Below are 27683 nucleotides of genomic sequence, written 5' to 3' on the forward strand. Positions count from 1 at the left end.
CTCGATCGGGAAGGCTGTGGACTGCTCCGGCACAGGCTCCTGAGCTCGGAATGGAAACTAGGTAGATTATAGCAGGGTTTTTTTCCCCATCCTTCTACCTCGAGGGTGAAATGCAGCTGTGCTGTAGTTAGCTGCTGTGCAAAATGGAACCACAATGACTCTGGAGGAATCGATGTCACCTCGGCATTTGGTCAGTGTTTTTAGTGGCACGGTTCCTTGATTATAAATGTCGCTTCGTATGAATAACTCAGCTCTGCTTTTCCTCGCAAGTAGGAAACTGAATTTGCAACGATCCTCTCCTCTTGAGCTTGTAATGAGTATTTGAGAGTGTGTACACATACCCAGGCAGTGTGCTCACCCGTCCAGTGCCCAAGCATGCCAATGGGGTCAGCAGGTGGGGAAAATGACTTCTTAAGCTGATCTGTTTTCAGCCTCTGACAGTGATACAGTTTTAGTGGGAATGGTAGATGTGACCATTTCCAGCAATGCCTTTAAGGTTTCTCAAGTGGGAAGTGACTCTGGCTTTGAACCTCACTGTAGGTTTTTTATCTAAATTGGTCACTCTTACTAGTCAGCTTAAATTCTGTTTTCTTTCAGATGGAGTGTTCTTTTTTGTGTGTGTTTAGAACACATTTCAAATTAATCATGAATTTGGGCATTGTATTTTCTTGTGAGTACTGAGGGGAAAAAAAAATACTGAGCTGCTCTTTTCACAGCCAGCATAGAGGAATTATCTGTTCATCTTGGAAGAGCAGGGCTTTGGCTTGGTCCTGGGGTAGGTGGGCTGTTGAAGGAGCTTGTGGAGTTGTTCAAGCCTGTCACTAGACAGCTGTTTGTTTTTCTGAGATTTCCAAAATGAGGATTTGGCAAAAATGAACCCCTGTTACATCTGGTATGAATAACAAGTCTCTTGAGGCAAGATAACCTGCTAATCAGTGTTGACATGTATAAGAAAAGCCATTATCATCTGTTGGATTTTTAAAGCTCTTTAACTCTTGCTTTATTTTTCAGTAAGCTTAAATGTCTGTGAACGAGGTGCCTGTATCTTGGGGGGGGAAACACTGTTCCTTTGTGTCCTGTGTTGTCAAGAGTGGGCTGGTAATCCACAGCGAGTCAGTGCCTTGATTTCACTTCAGTGGATGATGTTGAAGAGGTTTGATGTAATTTCTTACTGAGAGTAAATTCAGCTTAATGTGTTTTGGTAACTATTTTTTTCACGATATCCCTCCTGTGCATGCACAATACCTTCAGTCTGAAAAAAAATTCTGCTACTATATTTTCTTCTTTGCTAATATTACTCATAAAACTTTGAAAGTGTATGTTTTCTGGAAGCCGATAACTTTTTTAAATATTATTGCAGTACCTGCTCCAGTCATCACTGCCACAACTGCTAAAATGGAGGTGGTTTCAGCAGAAGTCAACAGCTTGCTCCCTGAGGAAATAATGGACACCGGTATAACTCTGGTGGAAGACGACAGCATCGAGGCAGTTATCGTGTCATCGCCGATGGGAGATTCTATTCCCATGGAAACAGAACTGGAAGAAATAGTGAACATAAGCTCCACCAGCGAGTCCTCAGCTACGACGACGGCCGCAGTCACCACAGAATCGGTTACTGCACCCAGCAATCACTCAGGCGACGCGACAGTGAACGCCACAACCCCAAAAACTGATGTGAATGCAGTAGTAAAGCCTACCTTTCCAAGTGGCCTCCATAAACTTGGTGCTCAGACCCCCGTCACTATATCAGCCAATCAAATTATTCTGAACAAGACCGCCGATATTAAAATAGGCAATCAGAGTATTAAACCGGATGGGCAAAAGCTAATTGTAACAACTTTGGGCAAGTCTGGCCAACCGATTGTTTTAGCATTACCCCACAGCCAACTCCCGCAGGCGCAGAAGGCCACGTCCCCAGCCCAAGGTGGAGACTCCAAGGTACAAAGCCAGCAGATCAAAGTTGTTATTGGAGGTCGGTCAGAAGTGAAACCTGTTGTTGGTGTCTCAGCTTTGACGCAAGGAAGTCAGCTGATAAACACTGCGGCCCAGCCTTCTGTTTTGCAGACCCAGCAATTAAAAACAGTACAGGTAAAGTGAGTTATGCTGATGAAACATCTTAAAACCAATTTTGTTGCTGCAATTGTCCATTTCCTTCACTGACTGACACACGGTTGCTTTCAGCCTTTGCATTTATGCCGTGTATTAAAAAATACGATGCTGCTTTTAGCCCATGCTTTCATCTGTGGATGCATTTACCATTTTATGCCCTTTACCTCTAGCTACTGTCTAAAAACTTAGGATTTGCTTCAGAGAAAGTGAGCTATTAAAATTCAGTAAATTGAAGAGAATTTTCCCTTTATTTTCATTGTATAAAAATAAATTCTACATGCTTTCAGGAAGACTGAATTGAACTCTATATGCCTGTTGTTCTTTATTCAAAGTGTACGCTGCTTTACTCCTTTATGAAAGAGTAGCTTCTGCCTATTATGTTTAGTTTGCTTAAATAAACTCTCTGAAAAAACCTTCCAGCATTTGAAAAAGAACAGAAAGGTATATCTTGTCTGCCTCAAATCTAGTTAAGCTTGTTAATAGATACTGATAGACTAGATGCTATTGTAAGCTGGACACTTCAAGGTCTTGTTCCTGATCTCTGGCATGGATCTTGAGATATTTGAAACCACAGAGAATCTGCTGGGATCTGAAAATGGGTTGAAAAGACTTGGGTTATGACCCAAAGGGTCTGATTTTCATCTGGTATATGGCAGAACTGAATGTTCTGGCAGTGAGGCAGTTCTAGCTGGCAGTGAGGCAGAAATAAGACTGCATGAAAGTGGAGGGAAGGTAGAACTCAATGCAGGTTATGATGGAAAAATATTTATTTTACAGTCTAAATGAAATGAGAAATTAAACTCTAAATATGCTAATAAAAAATAATTTGCTGCACATGAAAAATGGCGAACTTCTAAGCATGTTATTAGCCGAATGGTAAGTTCCCCAACTAGTATTTCATGTCAAGCGGATGTGAACAACTCTCAAGGTGGTTTGTTTTAAAGCTGCAGATGATCCCTGCACCAATTTCTGCTTTCTCCTTTTTTGTTGCAACATCATACCTGTGGAAAACATGTTTAATAACGGCTGTTTGAAATATATCAGTTTTCTTAAGTGACTTTTATTTTTGTACCTTGATCATTGATGATTACGGTTGTCATTATAGCTTTCCAAAAAGCCTCTGCTCTTAACTCAGCATAGAAATGTTTGAGTGGATCGGTTCCTATTACTTGGCTTCAGTTACTCACTGCCAAGTGACAGCTACTGGAAACTGAGGAGAATGACTTAGGTGTGATGTGCTTTTGCTTCCATGAGATGACCTGTGCCATCAGTGACTGAAATACAGTGACTTGGCGATTGACCTCTGCTGTTTGTCACTAGGAATTCTACAGGTTCCTTAACAGAAGCTGTTACAAATGGGCTTGCATCCATTTGTAAATCTAATTAATTGCTGTCTAAAGTAAATTTGTTTCATTGTGGTATCTCTTATTAAACCTTTGCTTCCATTTGCAAAACAGATTGAACTGTTAACAGCTGACATTGCTTTTTTCCGATAAGGAGAGGAGGAAGTAGAAATGAAAAGCAAGAAGGCAATGTTCAGTTGGTTATAAGTACCCGATACTGCAGGGAAGGTGGTTACATTAGCACTTCCCAGACAGTGCTTTTTCCCTGTAGGAAATTACTGAAGTACCAGAGGGATATAGGAGGCTAGGCGAGAGATTCGTGGTCTATCCTATCGTGAATGACAGGGGAGGTAACCCACGCCTTGAGTCCCTGGCTTAGAAAATGAAGTCATGCGTTTATCCCATCACCCTGAACAAGCCTCTTAACCTTTCAGTGAGTGGAGAAGGAAGCTGTGAATGCCTCCCTGCCTCCCAAGGGTCTTGTGTAACTTATCTCTTGGGGCTTCGTGAATCAGGTATTTCAGATGCAAGGCAGCACAGCAGTTCGACTTGGTGCTGAAAAGTGAATTGGTAACAGATTAGATGACAAAGAGCTCTCCTCAGTTCTCCTTACATCCTCGCTGTCGTAGGGGCTTTGCAGGTCATTAGAGAAACTCGATTAGCCTTGCTGTAATGTAATTGTGACATTTGAAATCTCAGCACTTGAGAAAAGGCATAATTGATGAAGTTGAGCAAGATGTTCCTTGGAATCTGGCGCTCTCTCTGATAATAATTTTAGAAGTATGAGGCTGTGAGGTGTAAAATGTGGCAGAACCTTGGGCTTCATCTATATCCAAAGGTTTATTACTGTCCCTTGGCAGCTTGTCCTGATTTAGTTGAAACCACTGCCCTGGGTGTGTGGACAAAATACTGGGCAAGTGCATCTGCTTTCAGCTGGTGGCTCCTGCCTGCGTTACAGGCTTAAAAACAATGATGTGCCTGCTGGTGTACTACTTCAGTCCAAGCGCATAAAGCAGGAGTTCGGCCTTACAGATGACTCTCGAGCAGATGTCCAGACCAGTTGCCGTTGCTGTCACTAAGCTAGTCTAACTTGAACTTGTCTTGATGTGGTAACTGGCTCTGCGTTTCAGCAGTTAAATCTACATGTCCATAACATCGTTGCTACTGTGGCAAGACAACTGCTAAGCTGTCATTGTGGCTTCGTGTCATCATGGAAAAGTGACCTCGTGCGCTCCCTAACCTCATAGAAACTCCCATTCCTAGCTCAGTTTCTTCATCTTCTCTGAAGTACACTGTTTTCCTCTTCTATTTCTAGAGTCCCTGATTTTTTTTTTCATATTATGCCAAATATAAATTACATAGGGTGTGGCTACATGGACAAGTTCCCATGAGGTCATCTAGGAAGTGGATTTATAGTATGTTAGCTCCTTTGTGGTAGCTGACTATGTGGGTATTCAATCCGGCAGTAAATGCGAGGTATGCACGTGCCTTTTTCTGTATGACTAGAACACGGTTTGACAGCTGAAAACAAAGTCTGACTGTGGAAACTTGCTAGTTCATCTTGTTTAGTGAAGAGTGCTTCAGAAGACACAAATTGATCCTTTAACTAAAGATGCTTGCAGATAAATCTCTTCACTTCTGTAGGGGGAAGAAGGTTCATGTGTGCTTGTAAATATAATAATTTTCTTATGGAAGAGCTTGTTGCCCCAGGAAATATTTTTGCAGTCTAATTCAAAGTAACGTGTAGAGAGCATGCTTAGCTTACATAGGCAGAGGAATCATGTTAAGCTTCTTGTGATTGGTACAGGCAATGGCAGAGGGCTCCGGAGAACTTGCTTTTTCTGAAGCATCGAAGGGGCAGTCTGTCATCTTCATTATTTCCTCTGGCTTTTCCAGTCTCTACTGAAATGGGTAGCGAGTTCCCCACTGATGCCTAGAAGGCTCTCGCACGTGGCTGGGGTTATCAGCTCCAGCGGCAAGAACCTCGGGAAGGCTCTCTTGGCAGCAAGTAAGGGCAGGAGTGCGCTGCCTGCACTTGGGGGCCAAGGGCTGTTCCTCACCTATAACCAACCACGCTTGAGTTTTGCCATGTTTCCCAAGCCCTGAGGGGATTCACTCTTTTGTTAGACCGCCTTCTTCGTAGACAAACAGTTCACCCAAAAAGCAGGGGGGAATTTATCTGAGGAGGATATAGAATCATAGAATCGTTTAGGTTGTAAAAGACCTTTAAGATCATCAAAGGTACAAGTTGAGTCTGAGGGAAGCAGGGCTACTTGTTGTCCAGCTATTGTTTTGGGGATTTTTAAGTTTTTTCTGAAATACTTCATGTTAACGGGTAGCTAGTATCTTACACGTATTCATGCAAGTCATTTAAGCACATCTATTGCCTGTTACTGGGAAACGACTGCTGTTGTCCAGAGCTGGCTGTTCCTGTTGGCTGTTGATCACATCCCGAGCCAGACTTTGCCCTCGCTTCGGAGAGTAAAAGCAATAGCGGTTGAGTTACAGTAATACCTTATTGCAGGGTAAGATTAATTTCAGCAGAACGGAAATCTCAAATCAAGCAGATGAAATGTGGGGGATTAATCAGAAACTGAAATGTGTGCAAATTTACAAAAAAATTTACTGATAAAATGCCTGCTCATCTATCAGGTATGTATGTGCTAAGAGAACTGAATACTTGAAATGTTAAAATGGCTTTGAGTTAAATTTGTAAACAGGGCTGTGACTAAAGCTTCCTTCTTCAAACAACTTATGTTTCACGGGTTTAGTTGACGTATCTTCAAAATGAGCGGGTTTTTTTCTTCTCTGTTTCATTTTAAGCCTTAACTTTTGTATGCCACCTATAAAGTAGCTAACATGGCCTGGGTGCAGCATATTTGGGCATATTTTTGACCTTCACCTGCCAATGGTCTGAGGTGGAGGTTTCCTCTGAGGAACACTTGTACTGTAACTGTGGAGCAGCACATGGCTTCCTGTAAATGACATCTGTTTTCTGACACTGCCCGGTGTCAGAGCTGCTCGTTGTCGGCTTCCCTTGGCTGGGCACATCTCGGGCACGCAGAGGCGGCGTTTGCTTTCCATGGGAGGCTGGAGGGCTCCAGCGCCATAGCAGGGAGGAGCTCCGGCTTCCCCGGCCATGTGCTGCTGGGAGCCAAAACAGCCTCAGACGTGCTCTTTGCGGGGCGGCTGGGGAATTTGTTTTGTGCAACTGTATACTTCGAATGTTTTAGCGTTACTCTAGTGTACAGTCAGCAAACTCTAGAAATAGGGTTTTGTAACATCCAGCCTACTCAATTGCTTCATTTAAGCACTCACAACTTTCTCAGGCTGTTAAAAGTAGCTGTCGTCTCTGTATCTTTGCACATCAGTGAGATTTCTCCCGTTAGCCGCTTGGGTAACAAAGGTGGTTCTGCTCCTTCGAGTAGCGGCTCCCCACATGGATGCCAAAGCCGTGCCTCTCTGATGCTGCTGGAGTTGGTGGCTGGTGCCCGTGGGATGTGGCTGGTGCCCGTGGGATGTGGCTGGGAGGAGAGGCAGTATGGGCCTGACCTGCGGGGTGGGAAAGTGTAAAGGCTTCAGTAGTGCCTTCCAGTGTGCTCGCTTGGACTCAGGGAAGATCCTAGCGATAGTTCGCATCTACAGGCAGCCGTTGCAGTCAACAGGTTAAAATAGTCTTTGAAAGAAGTCAGCCTCTTAATTGAACTATTCACCGGATGGATGCCGGTGTATGGAAACTATTAGGATAAATGCATCTGGTAGTTAACTTCTGTCAGTGTGGAAAAGGGGAAAAAGTCTTGTTTAAGACTTTTAAGACTATAAACCCCTGCTTATAAAGATTTCAAGTTGAAGTTATCTGTCTCATCGAATTGCTTGTCCATGTTCCTGGTCCAGCTGTGGTTCAGGAGAATGGATCACAGAAGGAAAAAAAGACCCCCTGGGACCTGGATGTAGCCAACTGATTTGTTCTTGGCTAGAGAGTACCCAAAACTTCTTGAGAACTGTTGCAGAAGGCTGTTTCCCCATTTGCAGGATAAAAGTGTGCTGCCGTGTCAGAATAGGTCAAGAGATGTTTCAGAGCAGTAATAATTGTCACATTTAAATCACTTGAGGAACAAGTTTTTGTCCTGGTTGGCTGAAAAAGAAGTAACTTTTTTTTAAAGCTTCAAATATTGAGAGATGTGCATTTAATTTTAACATTTTTATATAGACCAATGGCATGTAAGAAATAAATAATTTCAGCATCTTGAAGATGAGGTATGTTTGCATAGAGAGATCTCTTACGAAGAAGCTGTAAGGGATTTGGCTATCCTGCTTTGGTGGCTGGTTTTCTAAAGTGGTATGGATGATATCCCAGTTCTCTCCATAGTGAGAAACGGAGGTGAAATGCAAGATAAGCAATTATTCTTCTAATTTTGTGTGCGAGTATTGCCCTTTTTATTTACTAATATACTTAACAATACAATAATTTAGATCCAAAATGCGCCAGGTTACTTCAGCTCTTTTTTCCTCCGTCTTGCAGATTGCGAAGAAGACCCGAACCCCAACTTCTGGCCCGGTGATCACCAAGCTGATCTTTGCAAAACCAATCAATAGCAAAGCTGTTACAGGGCAGACCACTCAAGTGTCACCGGTCATTGCAGGTTGTACTACTTTGACGTGTTTTGCTTTGCCATTTTTTAAAGGCTGTTCAAAGAGATGGTGATGGTAGAAATTTTTCTGTCTCGATGATTTTACTGTCATTTCTGTTGAAGTACCTCAAGCAATTGGGAAAAAAAAACCCAGATGATTTTGTGTGTAGAAGCAGATAAATGCAGTTGTTGCTACCTTTACACTTTGCTCGTTCAGAATTACCTTTGTGATTGTAGAGTTTGATCATTTTGCTTTTACTGTAAGATGCTTTTACTGTCTGGAATTTGGGGAGGAGAAAAAAATTCCTCACAACCAGAGAAAAGGCTGCTCAATAAACAGAAAATATTTGTAGATACATTATATAAACACACGGGGGGAAGGAGACACATGCTCTTGTATTACTCTAATCTGCTTATAGTTGGACTTAAATGTAATACATGCAAATAACAGAAAAAATGTTTGGGTGGAAGAAAAAAGTGAATAAAGCTGTGTTGTTTCTGTTAAGTTGCTCACCTACTTCAAAAATAAGCATCGCAGAAGAGTCTAAGAAAGTAATTAAGGCAAATAAGAAATGGTTTGTCTCTTTGGAAAACAAATCTATATTTGTGTTGTTTTTAAAAAAAAAAAAAACAGCGTAATCATTTGTTTGTTATGGCAGTGGGACTGATGTGTCCCTTGCTAAACACATCATTGCGTGTATGCAGATGACATCTGAGACATGTAAATTATCTCTGAAGGCCAAATGTAGGAAGCCAGAGTCTTCATCAGAGCTTTGAAGGATGTCTTCAACCGCTTCCAGATTGACCAACCCAAGTAGGCCTAAACTCTTTTCCACATATTTAAACGGATTTGTTAAGCCTGTACAGAACTGGGACTTGAGCTGGTTTTAAAAAGAATGCAGCTCTCTTGTATCTATCAGAGTTTTGAATACGGGTGAATGGCACATAACTGAAACGTAATCTTTTCCTTGAGTTGTCAGGCTGCCTGCACCCTGAAGCCCGACTTGTGTTTCAGGGGAAGAAGAGATTCCCCATCCCGCTCCCCAGTTTTTCCCCTTTCTCAAACAATTCCCTACAAAATGTACAGACCTGTGAATAAGAAAATTGCTTCATTATGTTTATAAAGATCTGAATTAAGCTGTTTATGTGTTTTTAAAAAACAACAACAAACAGAAAAACCCCAACCCAAAAACATTAAATACCCTAAAATGAGCCACTTGAAGCTGCATTACAGCTGGCAATACATAAAAATTGGTAAACAATAAGGAACCACAACAAAAATAATACTAACGAGCATGTTTTTAAGTTTGCTGCCTCCAGAATGAAGGGAAATGTCCAAATCAAAGCCTACTGTCATAACATTGACAAGCAGATACCTTACAAAATAAACAAACTTCCAGCTTTTAAATCAACGTGTTGGAAAATCAACAGTACTTGTCCCTGAGCCTGTGAGAGAAGCATCACTGGGGCGTGAAGATGCTCCTCTAATTGCGAGGGAAATCTTTTCAAACATCTGCCTTTCCTCTCGCCATCCCAAACAGCCAGCACAGCTTGCCAGCTTTGAGAGGCTGGCATCATTTTGGGGAAGGTATAACATTTGCGTGTTGTGTTTTGATTTTTGTTTGTGTGTTTTTATGAATCTGATAAATATTTTTAATTGCCTGGGAATTTATGCAAACTGAGGTGGAAGTTGTAAGTTTGAAAGACTTGTCAATACAAGCAGCCAGATTCTGTTTAGGAAGCTGATGCCAAGGGGCGCAGAGGGGATGTAGTGAGAAAGGGAAAGCTGTCACCAGGAAAAAACAAACTCAAAGCATTGAATACTGTAGATGGTAAAATACCCCCAGACTCTGACATTTTTCGGGTTGCATTGTGGCTTTAGCAGCTGCTGGCAACTATCTGCGCTGTTACTTAGGCTGCACAAAAGTGAAGGTTATTTTAGAGCACGTAGACCTCGGAGGAAGGCAGCTTTCCATGAGGATGATGCTTTCTCTTGTTAGTTCCAGTTGACTTAATTGTCATGCCACTGGTTGGTTCTGAATGGAAAAGTTATGCTGGTGTGTGTTTCTTATTTTAATAAATGTAGTACAAGAGAATGGATGACAGAAGTTATGACAGAAATGAGTCTGAGCCAAAGTGCAGCAGCGGAAAGCTCAGTGGTCAAGCAGTCTTTGGAAAGAAACTTAAATGTACGGGGAAAAAAAAAAGAAAAAAAAAATCTGTTTTCCACTCTGGGAGTTTTGCAGTATTGCTAAGACTGACTTCATGATTTGGAGCTGCTGGTTTTGATGTTTAACCTTTTTTGCTGTTATAAAAGCAGATAGTGTATAGAGTTACACCCCCACCCATGTTTTCACGGCAGTGTCATATATTCTGTTAGGCAGTGAAAAAAAACCAACCACCAACACAGAGAAGAACAAAAAAACCAAACCTTAGAGTTGAGCGTAGACAGACCAAACACCTTTTTCTTGGTCACTGTAACACAGCTCGTTTCTGATGGCTGAGGTTTTAAAAAGAAGTAGCCCCTGACAGATGCTCGGTTTCTCTGTACGTTGGCAGAAGCCCAGGGAGTTCCTAGGGAACTGCCAGCTGGCTGGGTGTTTGTGCGCAGCGCAGGTGTATTGGAGGGCTGTGCGCCTCAGGATGCTGTCTTGGCTTTAAAGAATTTTCAGCTGAATATCACAAAAAGCTCAATGTACATTTTGGCTTTTTTAAGCCCAAATGAACTGTCTTCTTACTTGCAATAATGCCAATTATTTTCTTTGTTGCTAAATCTAACTTAAAGAATGCCCATGTCCTTCCTACCAGGTAATACGCTCTCAGAAGTCGGGATCTGCACGATATGCAGAGAAAACTTTGCTTTAAAAATTAATGTAAACAGGGATAACTTGAGCTGATGATATCTTCATTGTTTATAGGTAGGGTTCTTTCACAGTCTGCTCCAGGAACACCACCAAAGACAATAACGATCTCTGAGAGCGGAGTCATTGGATCATCTCTGAGTACAACAACACAGCAGACGCCGAATAAAATCGCTATCTCACCACTCAAATCCCCTAATAAGGTAAGGACCTGATTCTGGCCGCAGCCTTCTATCCCTCCTGCCCAGTGGTCTGAACGGAGCTCTCTGTGTCTTTGCTACAAGCTGTTTATGATCCCGCTGCTCCAAAGTCTCCACTGCGCGTCATGATGCTCTGTGGTAGTGGCCTAAGCTAGATTTTTTATTTGCAATTAGCTCCTTTACTGTGGTTTTAAGTAAATATGCATTACTGCATTAGTTTCCCACTCTTGCCGTTTCTTGCCGTTCCCTAAGCATCCATTCCAAGAGCAGCTGTTCTCTCTTAGCCCAGTGCTCAAACAGTATTTTTTTAATGCCTTCATAAAAAGTCAACAGGCTGTTTAAGAGGAGACCTCAATGATGTTAATAGGTTAGCACTTATTAACCATTGCCTGCTATTGCATAGATAATTTAGCCTTCCCTAATAACATCTAAAGTAAATGAGATTTGCAATGGTCCTTGACAAATACAGAGCTGGAGATGGGCACAGGTGGGCAATAGGTAGAAAAGGTAACTCATCCATCGTAAGCTGTGTTACAGATGAGTATCCCGGTGACGCTTCTATTTTAGGCTTGATAAAATTGTTGTGAGAAGAGGAATATTGCTGGAGAAAGGAAGAGTCGGGGCGGGGAGGGACAAGATGCATAGTGCATGCAAACGAAATATCATGTATAAAAACTAGCCAAAGAGTAAAGAATTCTCTTAGTTTGGCCGTGGTTTAGCTATGTAATGTTGTACAAATGGAGTGAAGGACTTGTGTTTGAGAATTACTAGTGAGGGAAGCAACATCAGGAAGAAGTAAAAAAACCATAAATCTAGAATCAAAATTAACAAGTGAGGGTGAAAAGACTCCTTAGGGTTACACCTTGAATTTACTGTGGATAAGTAATTCTAAGTATCTTTTAAAAGCAAATGGTTTCAAAAATGGGCAATTTTCTTAAAACATAAAGAAGGAAGTTTAGAACAAGAAAACCGACCTTGGGAGGGGTGTGGCTATATAGAATAGAGTCTTCAAACAGTGCACTCTGCAGAAATGAGGTCAGAAGACTGGATCTCTATGGGAATCTGGAAAGTAGATTTGAAAATACTGATGTTCTTATACTTTGGCTGAATCAATAGTGTAAGATGAGATTTTTTTTTTTTTTCCTTTCCACAGCTCTCCTTTAAAATTTCCATTTATGATTAAATAGTCATGGTACTGATTATAAGGCTGTTATTCAGAGAATCCATCCTGACAATGCCCAGGCTTCAGTAGGCTAGTTTCCTTAAACCAACAAAAAAAACCAAACCGAAAAACAGAAGCAGTACTAGCTTTCTGCAGGGGCCTTTTGGTGCTGGAAACCTTGACGTTTCTAACGTGTCTACGTGCATGGTGGGACCTGTGTGAGTTGCGATTAAATACAGCGCCCTTGTTCACAAGAAGAGCTTTTTGTCCTGGTGGAGAACTGTACTTTCATGAGGAGGGGAATGTATATGTACAGGGTCTTGTATCCTGCGCAGAGATTTAAACTGCTTCTTTGTTTTGCCAAGCAGCTAACAGTGGTGTCAGTGGCCTCCCAGCCTCCCAACTCCCCCCAGAAGACGGTGGGCGTCCCACTGAATGTAGCGTTAGGACAGCAGATCCTCACAGTGCAGCAGTCAGCGCCCTCCTCCCCTGGGAAGGCTATAGTCAACCACACAACCGCCCAGGTACAGACTGACTTTCCTTTGTCTTCTAGCGTTTCTGTCTCATCGCTTGCGGGAAACTGGAGTGTTGAACCGCAAATTGGCAGTGGTCAGTCCCAAGGTGTTCTTGTAATGGTGTTTGCTTAAGAATTGGCAAAAGCATTGCCCCGAGGAGCACGCGCTTCTTCAATCGAGGGCGGCAAACCGTTGCAAGCCCATGCAAGGGCATGCTGTTAGAAAGCAGCTTTCCAACCTGGAAAGCCCTTGGTGCAAGTTCTCATCTCTGTATAGTGAATCTCCCAAGTCACCTGAGAGGCTCCCTATGACACGAGGAAGAGTTCTTTGGGTGGTTCTCTCTTCTACCAGTGTTTCTATGCCACTGACTAGGGCTGCTTTCCGGGTGTTTCTGACATTTGCAACAATGGAGTTCATATTCTTGTGGTAGAGGTCTGCGTAAGCAAGACACCATGGTCCGAGACCTACAGAATTAGAAATTAATAAATTTCCTGGGTCTTATTTCTAGAAAAATATCAGGGTTTTCCATAATAGTTTTGATAAATTGATTTGTCTTAATGAATGACAAGACAAAACTGACCTTTCTTACAAACTGCAGTTCTTTAATTTTTTCCTCTTTTGTAATCTTAGGTGAATCTTTTTGTATCTTAATGTCTGTATTCCTGTTTTGGTAAATATGAAGGGATGTGTTTGACTGTAAATAACCAGAGTGCATATAGCAGGGTGTGGAAACAGTTGCATGTACAGCACGAGACGAGAGACTCGGACAGATTTTGCCAGTCTCATCTTACCGATACAGGTGATAATTGGCATGCTGATATGGGGACGTGGACACCAGCATGACTTGATTTTTTTTTTTTTCTTTTTTCAGAGTAAAACTGGCGAAATTGTCTATTTGAAACAGTTGTTAAAAGGTTAAGTCACTCTAATGCAAGCACCCTAAGTGACAAAACAGAGATGGCTGTGTGGTACACATACTGAGTTCTGGTCCAGAGCTATCTGACACAAGGGTTTCACTTGTCTTCACTGGGCTCAAGAACATGCCCTTAGAAGAACTGTCACTTGAATTTTACAATTTTCGCAGTTGTCCTTGGATGGCAGCCACTAATTTGTGTGCTAGAGGGAACTTTGCCCATGCTGGTCTCCCTGTGATAACACTTAGGCTGTGATTGTGCTTGCAGATAGTGCTTATTTTTAATTGCTCTGTGTTGTTGAGGTTTCAGTATATTAAAAAAAAAAATTCCTGAGAAAACACCTTCTTTTAAAAGACTGGGCTTATTTCCAGTGAAATACGTGCAAACTGAGATTTCATTTGTGTAGTTGCTGAAAGCTGAGGAGCTGGGAAAATGTTCTAGTAAGAAGTCACATCATACTATCAACCAAATTTAATACTAAAATTTAATGCCAAGGACAATGATACAAATACTAAAACTTAATGCCAAGGACAATGATAGATTTAATATCGATATTGAAAGAATACTGAGAATAAAAAGCTGAGCTCAAAAAATAGTTAGACGGAAGGAGAAAAAGGAGGAATAAACCAAAGTTTGAGGTTGTCAGCAAGGCTGGAAAAAGAGGCTGTTTTCAAACCGGTAGACTTACGAATGTGTATAAATAAAGTAAACGCTTGGTACCAGTTTGTAGTTTGAGGAAAAACTGGAAGGATGAAGTCTTGCAAATTCCAGATGTACCGTTATTCCACCTGTGAGGTAGCACAGGTCTGCTGAACTCCCTTTCTTGCCCCTTTTTGCTTTTTTCTTAATAAATTGTTTTCCCACTCTTCATTGTTCTTGCTTCTTTCATTTCTCAGCTTGTGCTCTCTTTCTCATGTCTTCAGCTGTCAGTTTATGGACTCTGTTCCATTTCCTTCTCAAGGGCTGCACAGTGATTTCTGTGTATTAATCGCGAACTGTCTTAACAGGACATATCTGTACACACAGAGATAAATCATGCCACAGTCCAGCACGAAGAGTTCTGCAAGTTCTTACCATGTGTTTTTATTAGTAGGAATATTTCTAGGTTTGTTTGTTGCTTGATTTTGAATACAAACTGAGCAATGTTCTCTGTAGTCACCTGAAGTGTTCTTGGCAGACATTGTATGTGGGGAAGTGGACTGAGTCACCCTACTCATGTAAATATTAGTTTACTCTGGTGTTTAGTGTAGAGCATTGAAAATAGAACCGAGTTTGCTCAGAGCTGTGGAGAGGCATTTAATCTCTTTGCATCTGTTTTACTTTGGAAAGCAAAAATGGGCATAACTGACTTGCTTCTCAAGGATACGAATGGATTAAAGAGTTGCTCGCTAACAAATTGAGAAAGAAACACACTGATGTTCTTTCTGCCTTTGTACAAGTAACTTTGTGCTGTCTGTATTGGCTCAACAGGCTGTGAAATCGGCAGTGCAGACCATTACTGTAGGAGGAGTGGGTACATCTCAATTTAAGACAATTATTCCCTTGGCAACTGCACCCAACGTTCAGCAGATTCAGGTACCTGGAAGCAAGTTCCATTATGTCAGACTCGTTACTGCCACAACAGCAAATAGTTCAACCCAATCGGCCAGTCAAAATCCCAGTACGAATACGCAGCCTCTTCAACAGGGTAAGTGCTGATGCTAATGTATTGTCTGAAGTAAGTTTTTCTTGGTTTTTTTCTTGTTCATTTTGTAAGGATTAAAATGAGTACATAATAGAGATCTATCAAGACTGCCAGATGTACTTGGTTTTGTGGTGGACTCCTATAAATTTCATATTCTACTGTTCCTCTGGTTTGTATGTGGAAATGCTCCTCTGTGTCAAATCGCTCTGTAGTTGGGCCTGAATCCTTGGAGCATTTTAGGTTGCTTTTGCCTAGTTTACCAGCATTGTGGGTGACTTGTGGCAAGTCCCAGATCCTCTGTATGAAAAGAGTGAAGCCAGTACAGCCCACAAACATATTGCCAGAGCTCCTGCATCATGAAGATCCTTCCATGTAAAATGCTTTAGAAGCACTGGATGTTTCTGCTGCTTTGTGTGTCCATGCTTTCCAGAGCTGCGATGGAGTAAAAGATTTCAAACCAATCTGTGGTTTTTGTATTCTCCTCTTGCCAAGGGAAATCCAGTGTCCAGAGGAGCTCTGCACCCAAGCTGGTTTTAAAGCCATTGCTGTGAAACGGGTGCACGCACTCTTGTGCTAAATACCTGTTTACAAAGGTGTTCTTTAGACATAAGTGTTACGTGCCATGAGTTTGGTTAATTAATCTCAGCACATAGTTACAGTATTAAGTACCTTTCCGTTATGCGCATGTGAAAGTCTGGAGGACTGAACTGTGGACTTTGAGTGAATAATGTGCGTTAATGTGATGTTGTTTCTTGACACTAGCGAAGCCAGTGGTGGTGAACGCGACCCCGGTGCGGATGTCTGTTCCCATAGTGCCAGCGCAGACTGTGAAACAGGTGAGCTAAACGTAAAAGGCATATTCCTTCACTTATTTTGTCTTGATGGGGAAAAAAAAAGTCTGGTTTCAGCACTGTAATGACACGTTCTATGAATAAAAGTGCATTCTGAACCAACAAAACAATGATTTCGTAAAGACCTTTTTCTCTCCAGGTGGTGCCCAAACCGATCACCCCAACTTCCCAGATAGTTACTACTAGTCAGCCCCAACAAAGACTCATTATGCCAGCCACTCCACTGCCACAGATACAGCCCAACCTCACCAACCTCCCACCGGGCACCGTACTGGCACCAGCACCTGGCACAGGAAACGTCGGGTATGCAGTCCTTCCAGCTCAGTATGTCACACAGGTACGGTGTTAACCCAGAGATAAATTAGGAAATAGTGCTGTTGTGGAACATACTGCCTTCCTCTTAAAGGTTCTTCCTCCCCAGCTGTCACCTGATACTAAGGGGACAGTTAATTTCTTTTAGGGATCCTTGGCAGAATGATGACAGCACTAAATCGTAGTTGCAGTTAAAGCTTTATTTTCTTAACAGGATTTTTTGATTAGCATAGAATTTATAATCGGAATAGCACAGGATTTCTATAAGTAGAATCAGTGTAGTACAATTTTATAAGCAGCGTAGTACAGAATTTATAATACAACTTAACTTACAGTTTCTCATCACCTAGAACCTCTGCAGATTTGATCAGATCTTAATACGTGCTTTCCTTTATCAATATAACAATCATAATCTAGACTCGAAAATCATAGAAAAGAATACGAGTCACTCACTCAATCCTCGGAGGAAACAGATGTCAGTGGAGGTGTCCCTGGCCACCGCGGGGTCACGGGTCTCACTGTCCAGCAGCGGTTCCGGTCCAAGTTCCCTAGTTAGGACTTGTAACTGCTTGATTTTATAGACAGTGCTCTGTGTGCTGTTACGCTTCCCTTTTCTGTGACAGGGTCATCCCACCACCTGGGTGTCCGGGTGCCTGAGACCTTCACGGCCAGTAAGGGAATAAGTAGTCAGGCTGGTGCCCAGGAATCTTGAGGCCAGCAGCGAGGGGAAGAAGAAATTGCTTTGGTTTGTCTGCTTGGTTCACAGGATCTTCAGGGCCTGATGATGAGGGGAAAGGGAACGAATATGTGACCCGGTCACAGAGAATGGCTGCTTGCATTATAAAATGGTGTTAGTTACGTTAACCACGTTACCAGGTGTCAGGGGGTACCGGTCACAGCAAACTAGGTCTAGGCATTAGTTTTTTGCTCTTTGCCAAGATCTGACCGATATTCAGAATGAAAAGGAGAATAAATGAAACCTGCTGCTGAAGGCTGACCAGCCAGTCTGCACAAACAAGGACTCTGTCAGCTCATGGCATTACTGGTACCAACCTCGTTTCTGGTTCCCGTCTGGTTTTGTCACAGCTGCAGTTTGATCCTGAAGACTCTTACTGTGTCCTTCCAGTCCACTTCCACAAATCTTACCTTAAACTAACTAATGCCATTGGTTGGACCTCTCCTCAGAGGTTTTCTGTTCCGGACACAATCTGTCCCCTTTGGCCTGGCCCCAGTAGGTCCATATCTTGTTAGGTGCCAATCTGTCTTCAGAACCTGTCCCAGCAGGAGGAAATGGCTGCGCGTAGGTAATACAGAAGAAGGTAGCCCAAAACAGTGTCGTTTGGCAGGTTCTTATGAGGTTTTGGTTTTTTAATGTGAAAAACAAACTGTGAGTCCAGGTATGCAGAGAAGTTAGAATGTAAATCCTTTTACTTGCTTTTATTTAATTCCATAGTAAGTGGCCTATAAATTAAGGAAGCTACTAAAGTAATTTGTGCGGGAAGCAATCCTGCTTTATTAGGGGCAGGGTTGCTTAGGAAAAGAAAGGGGAAAATGAGCACATTTTTAGGAGCTGAAACTGTTTATGGTCTGCACATTTCTGTGTGTAGTCTCTGTGTTATATTTATGGCTGTAGATACTGTAATAGAGAACAAAAATACCATCTAAAGTAATGTTTTTATGCTAAATATGGATGCAGGAGGTTGCTGCCTGGTCCAAGTTCTACAAATGTCTAAAACTGTGCTTACAAGCATATTATTTTTATAACAATAACTGGAAAGCTAATGTCTCTTGTCACGACAGGACAAGAGGAAATGGCCTCAAGTTGCGCCAGGGGAGGTTTAGACTGAATATTAGGAAAAATTTCTGTACTGAGAGAGTGGTGAAGCACTGGACCAGGCTGCCCAGGGAGGTGGTGGAGTCCCCATCCCTGGAGGGGTTCAAGGAACGTGTGGACGTGGCACTGCGGGACATGGTTTAGTGGGCATGGTGGGGTTGGGTTGGGGGTTGGACTTGATGGTCTTACAGGTCTTTTCCAACCTTAACGATTCTGTGATTCTGTGTGATTGAAAAGCCTAGCTACACATCCTCTTGTATATACTTTAATTTCTTTTATTTTACGCATTAACCTTTTTGTTTTGTTAGCTACAACAGTCATCATATGTATCTATAGCAAGCAACACTGGCTTTACAGGGACATCGAGTATCCAGTCCCAAGCACGGCTGCCATTCAATGGGTGAGTGTTTAGCAAAAAAAAAAGGTTGCTGAATGAGCGTCTTCTTTCAGTCCCATTATAAGGAAGGGTGGGAGCTGAGGTGTCCAAGTTTGGTTTGGGGGTTTTTCCAAGAAAATCAAGTATACTGTGGTTATTACCTCTGACTAAAGGACGTGGATCTGCCTGACAATTGAGCCAGTCTCTTGCTCAAAGCTGTGTTTTCCTTTCTGTTTTTTGAGCTTGTGTAGCAGGAAGTTGACCTGAAAGCTCCCTGTTGCTCATTCTTAATTTTGCACCAGCAGCTGGGAGCTACAGACCTCAACTATTTCTCGACATTGCTGGAAAGAGGTGCTGAACGAGAAAAGAGCTAGATGCTTAGCACATGCAGAAATCCAGCCAAACAGCAAAATGGAACTAAAGCCTAAAATGGATCCTGATACGAGGCTTTGTTGTTTTTCAGTCCTGTATTTTTCCTTTAAGGATGAAAATAAGGACTAACATGTATTATTTTTCCTTTGCCGATCCAGCAGGCTTAGCTGTTCCGCAGTGTCCTTTTGTGTTATTATCTGCTGGAAATTGTAAACGCTAAGGTGCTTTTTGTTGCTGCAACCTCAACTGATGCAAACTAATCCCAAATCCAGATGCAGCTATTCAAATGAATGGGTTTGATTTAATCTCCCTGGTATTACGTCCAAAAATTGCTGGATGGGGACGGAACGAATCATCAAAAGCGATTAGTGACACAAAATCTGAGTTTTAAGAGCCGTTAAAGACTGTGTCTGATATAAAATTTATTTATAAACTGAATACCATGTTTTGGCTTCCTTTCCCATTATTCCGGAGCTCCTTTTATTTTTTTTTTTTTTTAAATTCCAACTAGATCAAAAGCAAAGGCACAATCATGTTGTGTGAACCTTGGAGGGATCTAAGGGGTAAAGGGGTCCTGGGGAAGTTCTCCCTGATTCCAGTTCTCAGTTATGATGTTTCCTCTAGCTTTAAGCCTCATTTCTACTTTAGGCATGCAGCCAGATTTGCAGTAAATAACCTGGCTCTTTCTGGGTTGGAAAGGCACTATATAGAGGCACTATATATAATAGTTAAACGCAGTCAGCCAAAAACCTACTGCAAGGGGAATATAAAGATTTTTTCCTAAGTTTTTATTATGAGCTATTTACTTGAATATAAAATAGGAAGAAACTGATAAAACAGTGTACGTGTATATAAATGCACTTTTTTCCCCCCACAGAATAATTCCTTCTGAATCTGCAAACCGCCCCAGGAAGCCTTGTAATTGTACTAAGTCTCTATGTTTGAAACTGTAAGTACAGCTTGGGTTTGGGTTTTTCTTAAGCCTTATTTTTGACATCACAAGTTTATGCCAAGTATCAGAATATAATGTTTTTAAGTATGTCAGAAATGTTATGTCTAGACACTAATTTAAGGTTGCCGTTGATATTGATGGAGATGTTGCGGTGTCTGTGTAATTTTGCGACTCCTGTGAGCTATATGGACTCTAACATTTTATAAATTCCTAACTTCGCAGCCCTGTTGCATGGTGGAACCAGTTCCACGCAGCAGCTGTAGTCATGGTGTTGTTGCTATGAGTGAAATGACATCCCACGATACCATCAGTGGCCGTCTACTATACTTTGATGAAGCATATCAGTAGTCCCATGCTGCATCAAGTACTTCAGAAAAATTGGGCTGTGTATCTTTTCTGAAATGACTGAATAGACAAGTGACTCTTCACTGATAGGTCTGAATCTTGCTCATCCTCATGAAATATTTTGCTATGCCATTCAGCCTTTGTAAGAATTTGACATAAAAGCATTTTAAGCTGAGGAGATGCTAAGTTTCTTTAACTTGAGGCAAAGCCAGCTTACTGATTTTGGGACAGTAACAGGACATACTGAAATTAATCTGTGGTTCCCTGAATCCTGGACAATGAAGAGGAAATCGGTGGTGTGCTACTCAAAGGGAAAGTGATGCAACGGTATCTGAACCCAAGTTAAGAAGTGTGTTTAAACTTTTCAGGTTTCTTTTCGTGTAATGCACCCCACCTCTACGTGGGGAGGGTGCCCGTGCTTCCTAGCCTCAAAATGGTCCATTGCACAGAAGACATGGTAAACAGGAAGATGTGTAGCTGTTTTTTTTCAGATGTTTTACAACATACGTGACTGACTTCATCGTGCTAAATGTACGTTAGATGCTTAGGGTTTTCCACTTTAGTCTTTGGTGCCTGAATGCTCTAGAAATTCTGGAAGAATAATGGCATCGCTGGTGATGCTTTGTACCTCCAGAATGCTATTTGGAAACAAAACTTTCTTGTAAATTACTGTAATTATATCTTTAAGTGACTAGGCATCAGTGCAGAGCAAATGGCTAATTCACTCTGGCAAAGGTGCTTTCTCACTAGTAGAACTTTATCCCATCTGGAAGGGCAGTTGCTTTTTCCCAAATGAATGTTGAAGGTAGGCACATAGCCTGTTCTACAAAGAAGAGAACTCCAAGTTACTTGCTCACTGATGCTCTGGGCTGATGCTGGCGCTATTTGTTTTGGAAACCAGGACCATTCCACTACTGAATTCTAAACAGGTCAGAAAGGGGTTGTAAACAGGTTGTTAAAGCTTTTGATTTAGTTTGTCCCTGGGACCATTCAGGACGGTAAAAATCACCAAAATGCAATTCAACCAGATGAAGGGGTTGTAGAGGACTCCAGGGCAACCCTAATCTAGTTCTTGTAGCATTACCCTGGGCAAGCCACAGGAAGCCAGTTTCGCAAGGGGTTTAGGCTCCTAAAAATGAACGTACGCTCCCAGCAGGATTTGAAAAGCAACTGAAGAGGATCAGCAGTTTCCATCAGCTACAGCTGGAGGTGGTACTGGAAGCGCTGAAACGTGCCGGAGTTTGTCGTGGCCCAAAGCCATGTTTGAGCTGGGGATGAATGTGGTGCATCCACGTATCAGATCTGTGGGGTGGCGAGATCTTGGTTTTGGTGGGAGGTAGCAGAGGTACATAAGAGACATGGCAATGTGATTGGCTTTACCTGTCAATGTTTTTTTGCTGTTTTTATTCGCACACTTGTCCCTTTAAAATGTCTCTGATAACTACAGCTTTATCTTCATTCAGATGCTTTCCCTAGTTACCTGTGCCTCAAAACCTACGAGGCATGCCACTTATTATTCCTTTTCTATTCTTCCATCCCTGCTTTGGCGAACTCTGCCTCAGTTCACAGCTGCAAAGAGCTTATGGGCAAAACTAAAAAAAGGCTCGTTGCTTGTTGTTAGTCAGTTTGCCTGTTGGTTGGCGCTCCAATCGCTTGCCTTTGTTTCAGCTGTATGAGAGCTCCTGAAGGCTGACATGAACTGGCTATGAGGTGGCTGCAGCAGGATGGCCCTCAATATGTGGGTCAGCCACCCAGGAGTCGCCCTAGAAACGTCTCATGAGCTTCTCTTGCTACTCTGGGGACCTGTGCTATGTGAGCATCAGCTCAGACGGACACCCTTGAGCTATACCTGTATCTTTAGACAGCATCTAGACCTGCGCTAGAGGGTTTAGGCCTTGCAATGGGGTTGATGCCACTTGTACCCGTGGAGTCGAGCATAGGGTGACCCTTAGCCTTATTGGTGCGCGTGCATATCGCCACGCTAGGAACTTCTGCTACTGCCATCAGTACTAATGCCAGTGTAATGATCACGTTTACAAATGCCTTCTGCATCTTCTGTTTCAGGTATTGTGATTGTTTTGCAAACGGTGAATTCTGCAATAACTGCAACTGTACAAATTGTTACAACAACCTGGACCATGAAAATGATAGGCAAAAAGCAATAAAGGTGAGGGGCCTCTTCCCCTGCCCCCGGGATGAAAGCCGTTTAGCTTGTGTCTTCTGCAGCTACGGCGCGGGGCAGAGTGGGTGTGTAATGCCCTGATCTCCTTCCACATGTGCAAGGCTTAAGTTCTTTTATTGCACCTCTAAACTCTACTCCCTGCATGCAGTGACTGACCCTTTGGGTCTGCATTGACAGGCCTGCCTTGACAGAAACCCTGAAGCCTTCAAGCCCAAAATAGGGAAAGGAAAGGAAGGAGAATCGGATCGGAGACACAGCAAAGGGTGTAACTGTAAACGCTCGGGATGTCTCAAAAACTACTGCGAATGTTATGAGGTATGAAACATCTCATCTTAAAGATACTGGTTTTTTCCCTTTAGTGCTGTGGCTTCTCTGATTTGCTTTGTCTCTTCTTTGTATTGCTATAATGTTTTCTCTTCTGTTCTTTTTTCTATTGCTATAATGTTACCTCTTCTTCCAGCAGTTTGCACGTAGAAGGCCATGTATATGGCTAAACTGATCGCTTCTGTTGTATAAGTTTAATTTTAAACCATATAGCAACTTTGGACTCAGGCTTGGATTTGTCCTTTCCTGAAGAGCAGCATTTCCTTAAGAAATGTACTGCACCAAGTCCCTAGGAGGAGTAGAAGCGGCATCCCACAGATGCTCTGGGATAGAACACATCTGTGGAACACAAAAGCAAAAGTTGTTGCTGTGTCAGCTTACTGATCGGTCTGTGGATGTAGGGACAGTGGCAGACTGACCTCTCTCATAGCTCAACCGCCTAAATTCCACCGGAAACAGTAGGTTGGTGAAGAGAGGGATGAGTGGGAAAACTATTGATTTGCATTTGATTCACGTATACATTGTGGGAAGGCATCTCAGTTTGAGGTGAGAATTTAGAGAGAAAACTACTACTTGGGGGTTTCTTCTAGTGGCTAATTGAGAAGAGATTAAAACAAGATCTCCTTTTCGTTGTGGCTTGTCACAAAGGGAGTCAAGGTTGCAACAGGTTTCTCATGTTTTGTTTCTTTCAGGCAAAAATCATGTGTTCTTCCATATGCAAATGCATTGGCTGTAAAAATTTTGAAGAAAGCCCAGAGCGAAAGACATTGATGCATTTAGCAGATGCTGCAGAAGTTAGGGTCCAGCAGCAGACCGCTGCGAAGACCAAGTTATCTTCCCAGATCTCGGATCTGCTGACAAGGCCAACACCGGCACTCAGCAGTGGTGGTGGGAAGTAAGTTAATGCAGCGCCCTGTTTGAGTTGCTTCTAACATGCTTTTTCTGATGTGTGTGACAGGTATGTCCCTGTCATCTTTGAATGTTACCTGTGTAAGCTGTAGAAGCAGGAGCACTCAGGTGAATGGAGCTTTTTGTTCACGCAACCGTGCTTTCTGTGGAACGTAGGGTATGCCGAGCTTAGCTGTGTTCAAGCACGTAACTAAGCGTTGTCTTCTCATAGTTGCCCCTGTGCTCACAGAAAGTACAAGTATCCCATTTACTGAGAGGATGTCATCCTTGAGCTGCCCTTATAGTCAAAGCTGGAGAATTGTTCTACGTACCTGGGCATTTCAAAGTCTATTTCAAAATGTACATCAATGGAGGCAGGCACCAAAGCACAACGACCCCACCGGTTCATTTGACTGTAACTGTGGCTTATTCACTCCCTGGTGGTTGTCTAAAGGCTCTTGGAAGCAATGGGACGGATGAAATCTCATCAGTCCTTGTACTAAAAAGCCGCCCAGCCCTGGAGTTAGGTGCATGGTGTGTTTTTGCTGAGAGTGAGTGGCTCTTTCTTTGTTTCAGGCTGCCCTTTACGTTTGTAACAAAGGAGGTAGCTGATGCAACCTGCGAATGCCTTCTCGCTCAGGCAGAGCAAGCGGAAAAGATGGGCAAGTCAAAAGCTGCAGCAGAGCGCATGATCCTGGAGGAGTTTGGACGCTGTTTAATGAGAGTTATTAACTCTGCAGGAAAGTCCAAAAGTGAACCTTGTGCCATGAACTGCTGACTCGTGCACATGAGCCACAATGAAGCGGACTGAACAGAACACTTAAGGCACAGGGACACTTTGGTTTGGCATAGAGGATTTAATAATATTTGTTAATTTGGTGCTTGTTGTAAATTGATCTGCATAAGATTGAAACAAGAAAATCTTTTATAATGACATGTAGAGCCTTTTAAATCTTAGCTAAATCCTCTTCTACTTAAGACAATGCCTAAAGGTCAATTATTCTTCCTGATGTACAGCTTTTACCTTGGGTTTCTTAAAAATTAGATGTGTTCTTCCCTTCCCCCAGAATAACTGCCTGAAGGGCATATATAAATTATTATAATATATATTATTTACAGTGTATGGAGTTGCATCACTTTGTGCATACGGGAAAACACAGGTGATGTCAACAGCCAGGTGACGCTTTTGGGGACAGGCCTGTAATAAGGAGGTATCAGTGTATCCAAGATAGTTGTGAAAGGAAGTGTGTAAAAACAGCATCTAAATGGAAGGTAGTACTTGTATTTAGGACGTGACACAGCATGTTCCTTTAGTGCGCGGAGCGCTGTGAAATATACAGGCAGTAATACGGAGGGGTCGCTTGCAGATTTAGCATTGGGCAAGTGGTGGAGAATCTTGCTGGAGCGGGGCCCAAGGAGTTTAGAGGCGGAATGGAATTAATGGGAGTTTTTTGATAGGAATGTGGCTGAGAGCTCAGATGTTTCTTAAGCTGGAACTTGAAGGCTAAGACAGTGGCCTGTTCTCAGAAGTGAGGAAGAGCAGCCATGCCACAATGCCGGACTGTCTGCCCAGTGTACAGTGTTACCTAAGTGCGCAGCAGATGGATGCTGTTGCTTAGGTGAAGCTTGGTTTTTCAGAGGTCTGTGGCAGCCTGATCCCTCGCTGGAGGTCGGGCTGTGCAGTCCGTTGTGTTTTCTAGGATCGAGCTGTAACCCTGGAAAAGTGTTTTAAGTCTGAGAAGCTGAGGTCACAGGAGACGGTGGAACCACAGTTGTCTTAATGAGGACTCAAGACAATCTGCATCCGAATTGACTTGCAAACGCAGGTAGGGATCATGTTCAGCCTGGTTGTGGGTCTTCAGGATGCTGCTTCTCTGTATGTTGGTGATTTACTTAGCATAAGGTTTTTTTAGTGTTGTTTGGAATGACTGTGAGAGCCGTGATCAGAGAGGATGCTAGCACAGAATCAGGATTGCCACCAAAACAGACGCGTGGATCCTTTTACACAAAGCAGGGGGGCAGGGGGAATCAACTATATCTGTGTATAGACTAGGGCAGAGGATTTTTTTCAGTATTTGTTACAGGCAATCTCAGATCACATTTTTGATAGTGGAACACATTTGCAAAATTAACCTGGTAGGTTACTTACCTACCCTGAACGTCAATAACCATGTTTAATCACAGGCATTTTTATTACCTGTCTCACTGCAGCCTGAACCAGCTAGGTTTTTCCAAAAGGGATTTTGTATTCCTCGTGTAAAACTGTAAATACAGAGAAGTGCAGCAGAGCTCTTCCTCTGGGTTTTCTAGCAGGGCCAGGCTGGGGAAAGGCAGGGGTCAGGCAAACCAGCAGCAGAGCTAAGTGCCTACATGTGTGATGGCAATAGGATGGGAGGATGCTTCCACTCCTGTCTTCACCCCACGGTCCTGTGCCCTGAGCAGAAGGCCCTTTCTCTTTGACCCTTCTCTGGTGCCTCCTCCCAATGCCTCAGGGGCACGAAGGGCCTGGGAGGCAGCCAGCAGCGGTGACAGGCCTGTTGAGTGGCCACTGCAGACAAGGTCTGACCTGCCAGTCAGCGTCTGAAGGGTCCTGTCTGCTATTAACATCTCCCTGAGCATAAATAGCAAGTATATTTGTGCGAATCGCCGAAAAGGGAATGCACCTCTTGTGTAAGTAAATGCCATTTTTTTTCATAATTAGGACTTGGATTTACTTAAAAAAATCAGTGCAGTAACTTTACATGTAGATAGTGCAGATACTCCATTTACCTCTAGTCACCTAATATAGTATGTCCGGTAAGATTTGTATAAATGTAAATTAGTGTAAGTGAATAAAGTAATACCTACTTACGTTATTTTTCAAACAGATTGCAATATGCCTTCTTTTGTTTAGACTTCAATCCATGTTAATTTTGTATATATTCTGTGTCTTACTCTAAATTGCACCTTTTGTGATGTGTATTTATATACAGTGTGCAAAAACACTTGTGAAATTTAGATTACAGTTGTAATTATGTATGATGGCATTGCTTGAGAATATTTTGCTTGTAAAGACTTTGAAGGTGCAATCAATGCTCTTAGTTCTTCTATTTTGTTTTAAACAAGCTTTCTCAAATATTAAGCTTGGATTCCTCTCTCCCCTCTCCCTGGTGTAGAATGTGTGGATTGGTTTTTGTACTTCCTTAGCCATTTGCATCAAACTGCTGGACAAGATTTACAGTCAAGTTCATCCATTACATAAAAATAATTGGGAATGGGGCAAGGGTTCACTTTCTAGTTCTGTTTACACCTGAAAGTAGAAAAATTAAATTTATATTTACTAGACCTATTCAAAGAATACACTTTTCTATATTGTACAAATAAAACAGTCAGATAAATCACAAAGAAAAATAAACATTTATACTATTCTGTAAATACGATCTTTTCTGCACTCCTTTCCTTCAGCACTTACAAATATACACAGACAATTTCCACTGAAATATCAAAATAAATCTGCTAACATTAGGCCCACTTCTGATGTAAGTACTGGCTTGGATTTTTGGTATGAGACCAAATCCTACCAGAGATAAACCCTTGGTTACTGGCGTACCGTCACGCATAGCAATTCGTGGCACATTGTGGCACAGTTCATAAAAGGGCCACAATGTGTCAACCAAGCCAGCACCAGGTAGTTGAGCCCACGTGATTAATTTCTCTATTTCTTTTAAACTCTTCCATGAGAAAGCATAGTTTCTTCACGTGCACCAGCTGGGTAAGAGTTGGGCTCAGGCTGAGCGGAAAGACGTGCCAGGCCATTCTGCAGCATCCTTGAAGACAGCGGGGTGCTAC

The 27683-nt window shown here is 42.4% G+C and overlaps 1 protein-coding gene across 4 annotated transcripts; it reads left to right on the top strand.

Moving 5' to 3' along the window:
* Positions 1-1359: 1359 nt before the first annotated feature.
* Positions 1360-27227, top strand: LIN54 (lin-54 DREAM MuvB core complex component). Of its 4 annotated transcripts, XM_009817934.2 has the most exons (13): positions 1360-2088; positions 7975-8095; positions 11002-11147; positions 12675-12830; positions 15206-15422; positions 16182-16255; positions 16410-16607; positions 18725-18816; positions 20042-20113; positions 22526-22628; positions 22821-22958; positions 23660-23862; positions 24432-27227. In XM_009817934.2, the coding sequence occupies exons 1-13, from the start codon at positions 1396-1398 to the stop codon at positions 24631-24633; spliced, it is 2415 nt and encodes an 804-aa protein (XP_009816236.2). In that variant the 5' UTR covers positions 1360-1395; the 3' UTR covers positions 24634-27227. The 4 variants fall into 4 exon arrangements, with proteins under 4 accessions (XP_009816236.2, XP_009816237.2, XP_009816239.2 ...); XM_009817935.2 differs by lacking the exon at positions 12675-12830 and having other exon boundaries at positions 1366-2088; XM_009817937.2 differs by lacking the exon at positions 12675-12830 and having other exon boundaries at positions 1366-1416.
* Positions 27228-27683: the final 456 nt, after the last annotated feature.

The sequence above is a fragment of the Gavia stellata genome, chromosome 19, assembly GCF_030936135.1.
Source record: "Gavia stellata isolate bGavSte3 chromosome 19, bGavSte3.hap2, whole genome shotgun sequence".
Classification (NCBI taxonomy): Eukaryota; Metazoa; Chordata; class Aves; order Gaviiformes; family Gaviidae; genus Gavia; species Gavia stellata.

Coding starts and splice junctions, on each gene's coding strand:
- LIN54 (XM_009817934.2), top strand. CDS start 1,396: ATGGAGGTGGTTTCAGCAGAAGTCAACAGCTTGCTCCCTGAGGAAATA. Junction 8,096..11,001: donor AGTGTCACCGGTCATTGCAG/GTTGTACTACTT, acceptor CATTGTTTATAG/GTAGGGTTCTTTCACAGTCT. Junction 12,831..15,205: donor TCAACCACACAACCGCCCAG/GTACAGACTGAC, acceptor TTGGCTCAACAG/GCTGTGAAATCGGCAGTGCA.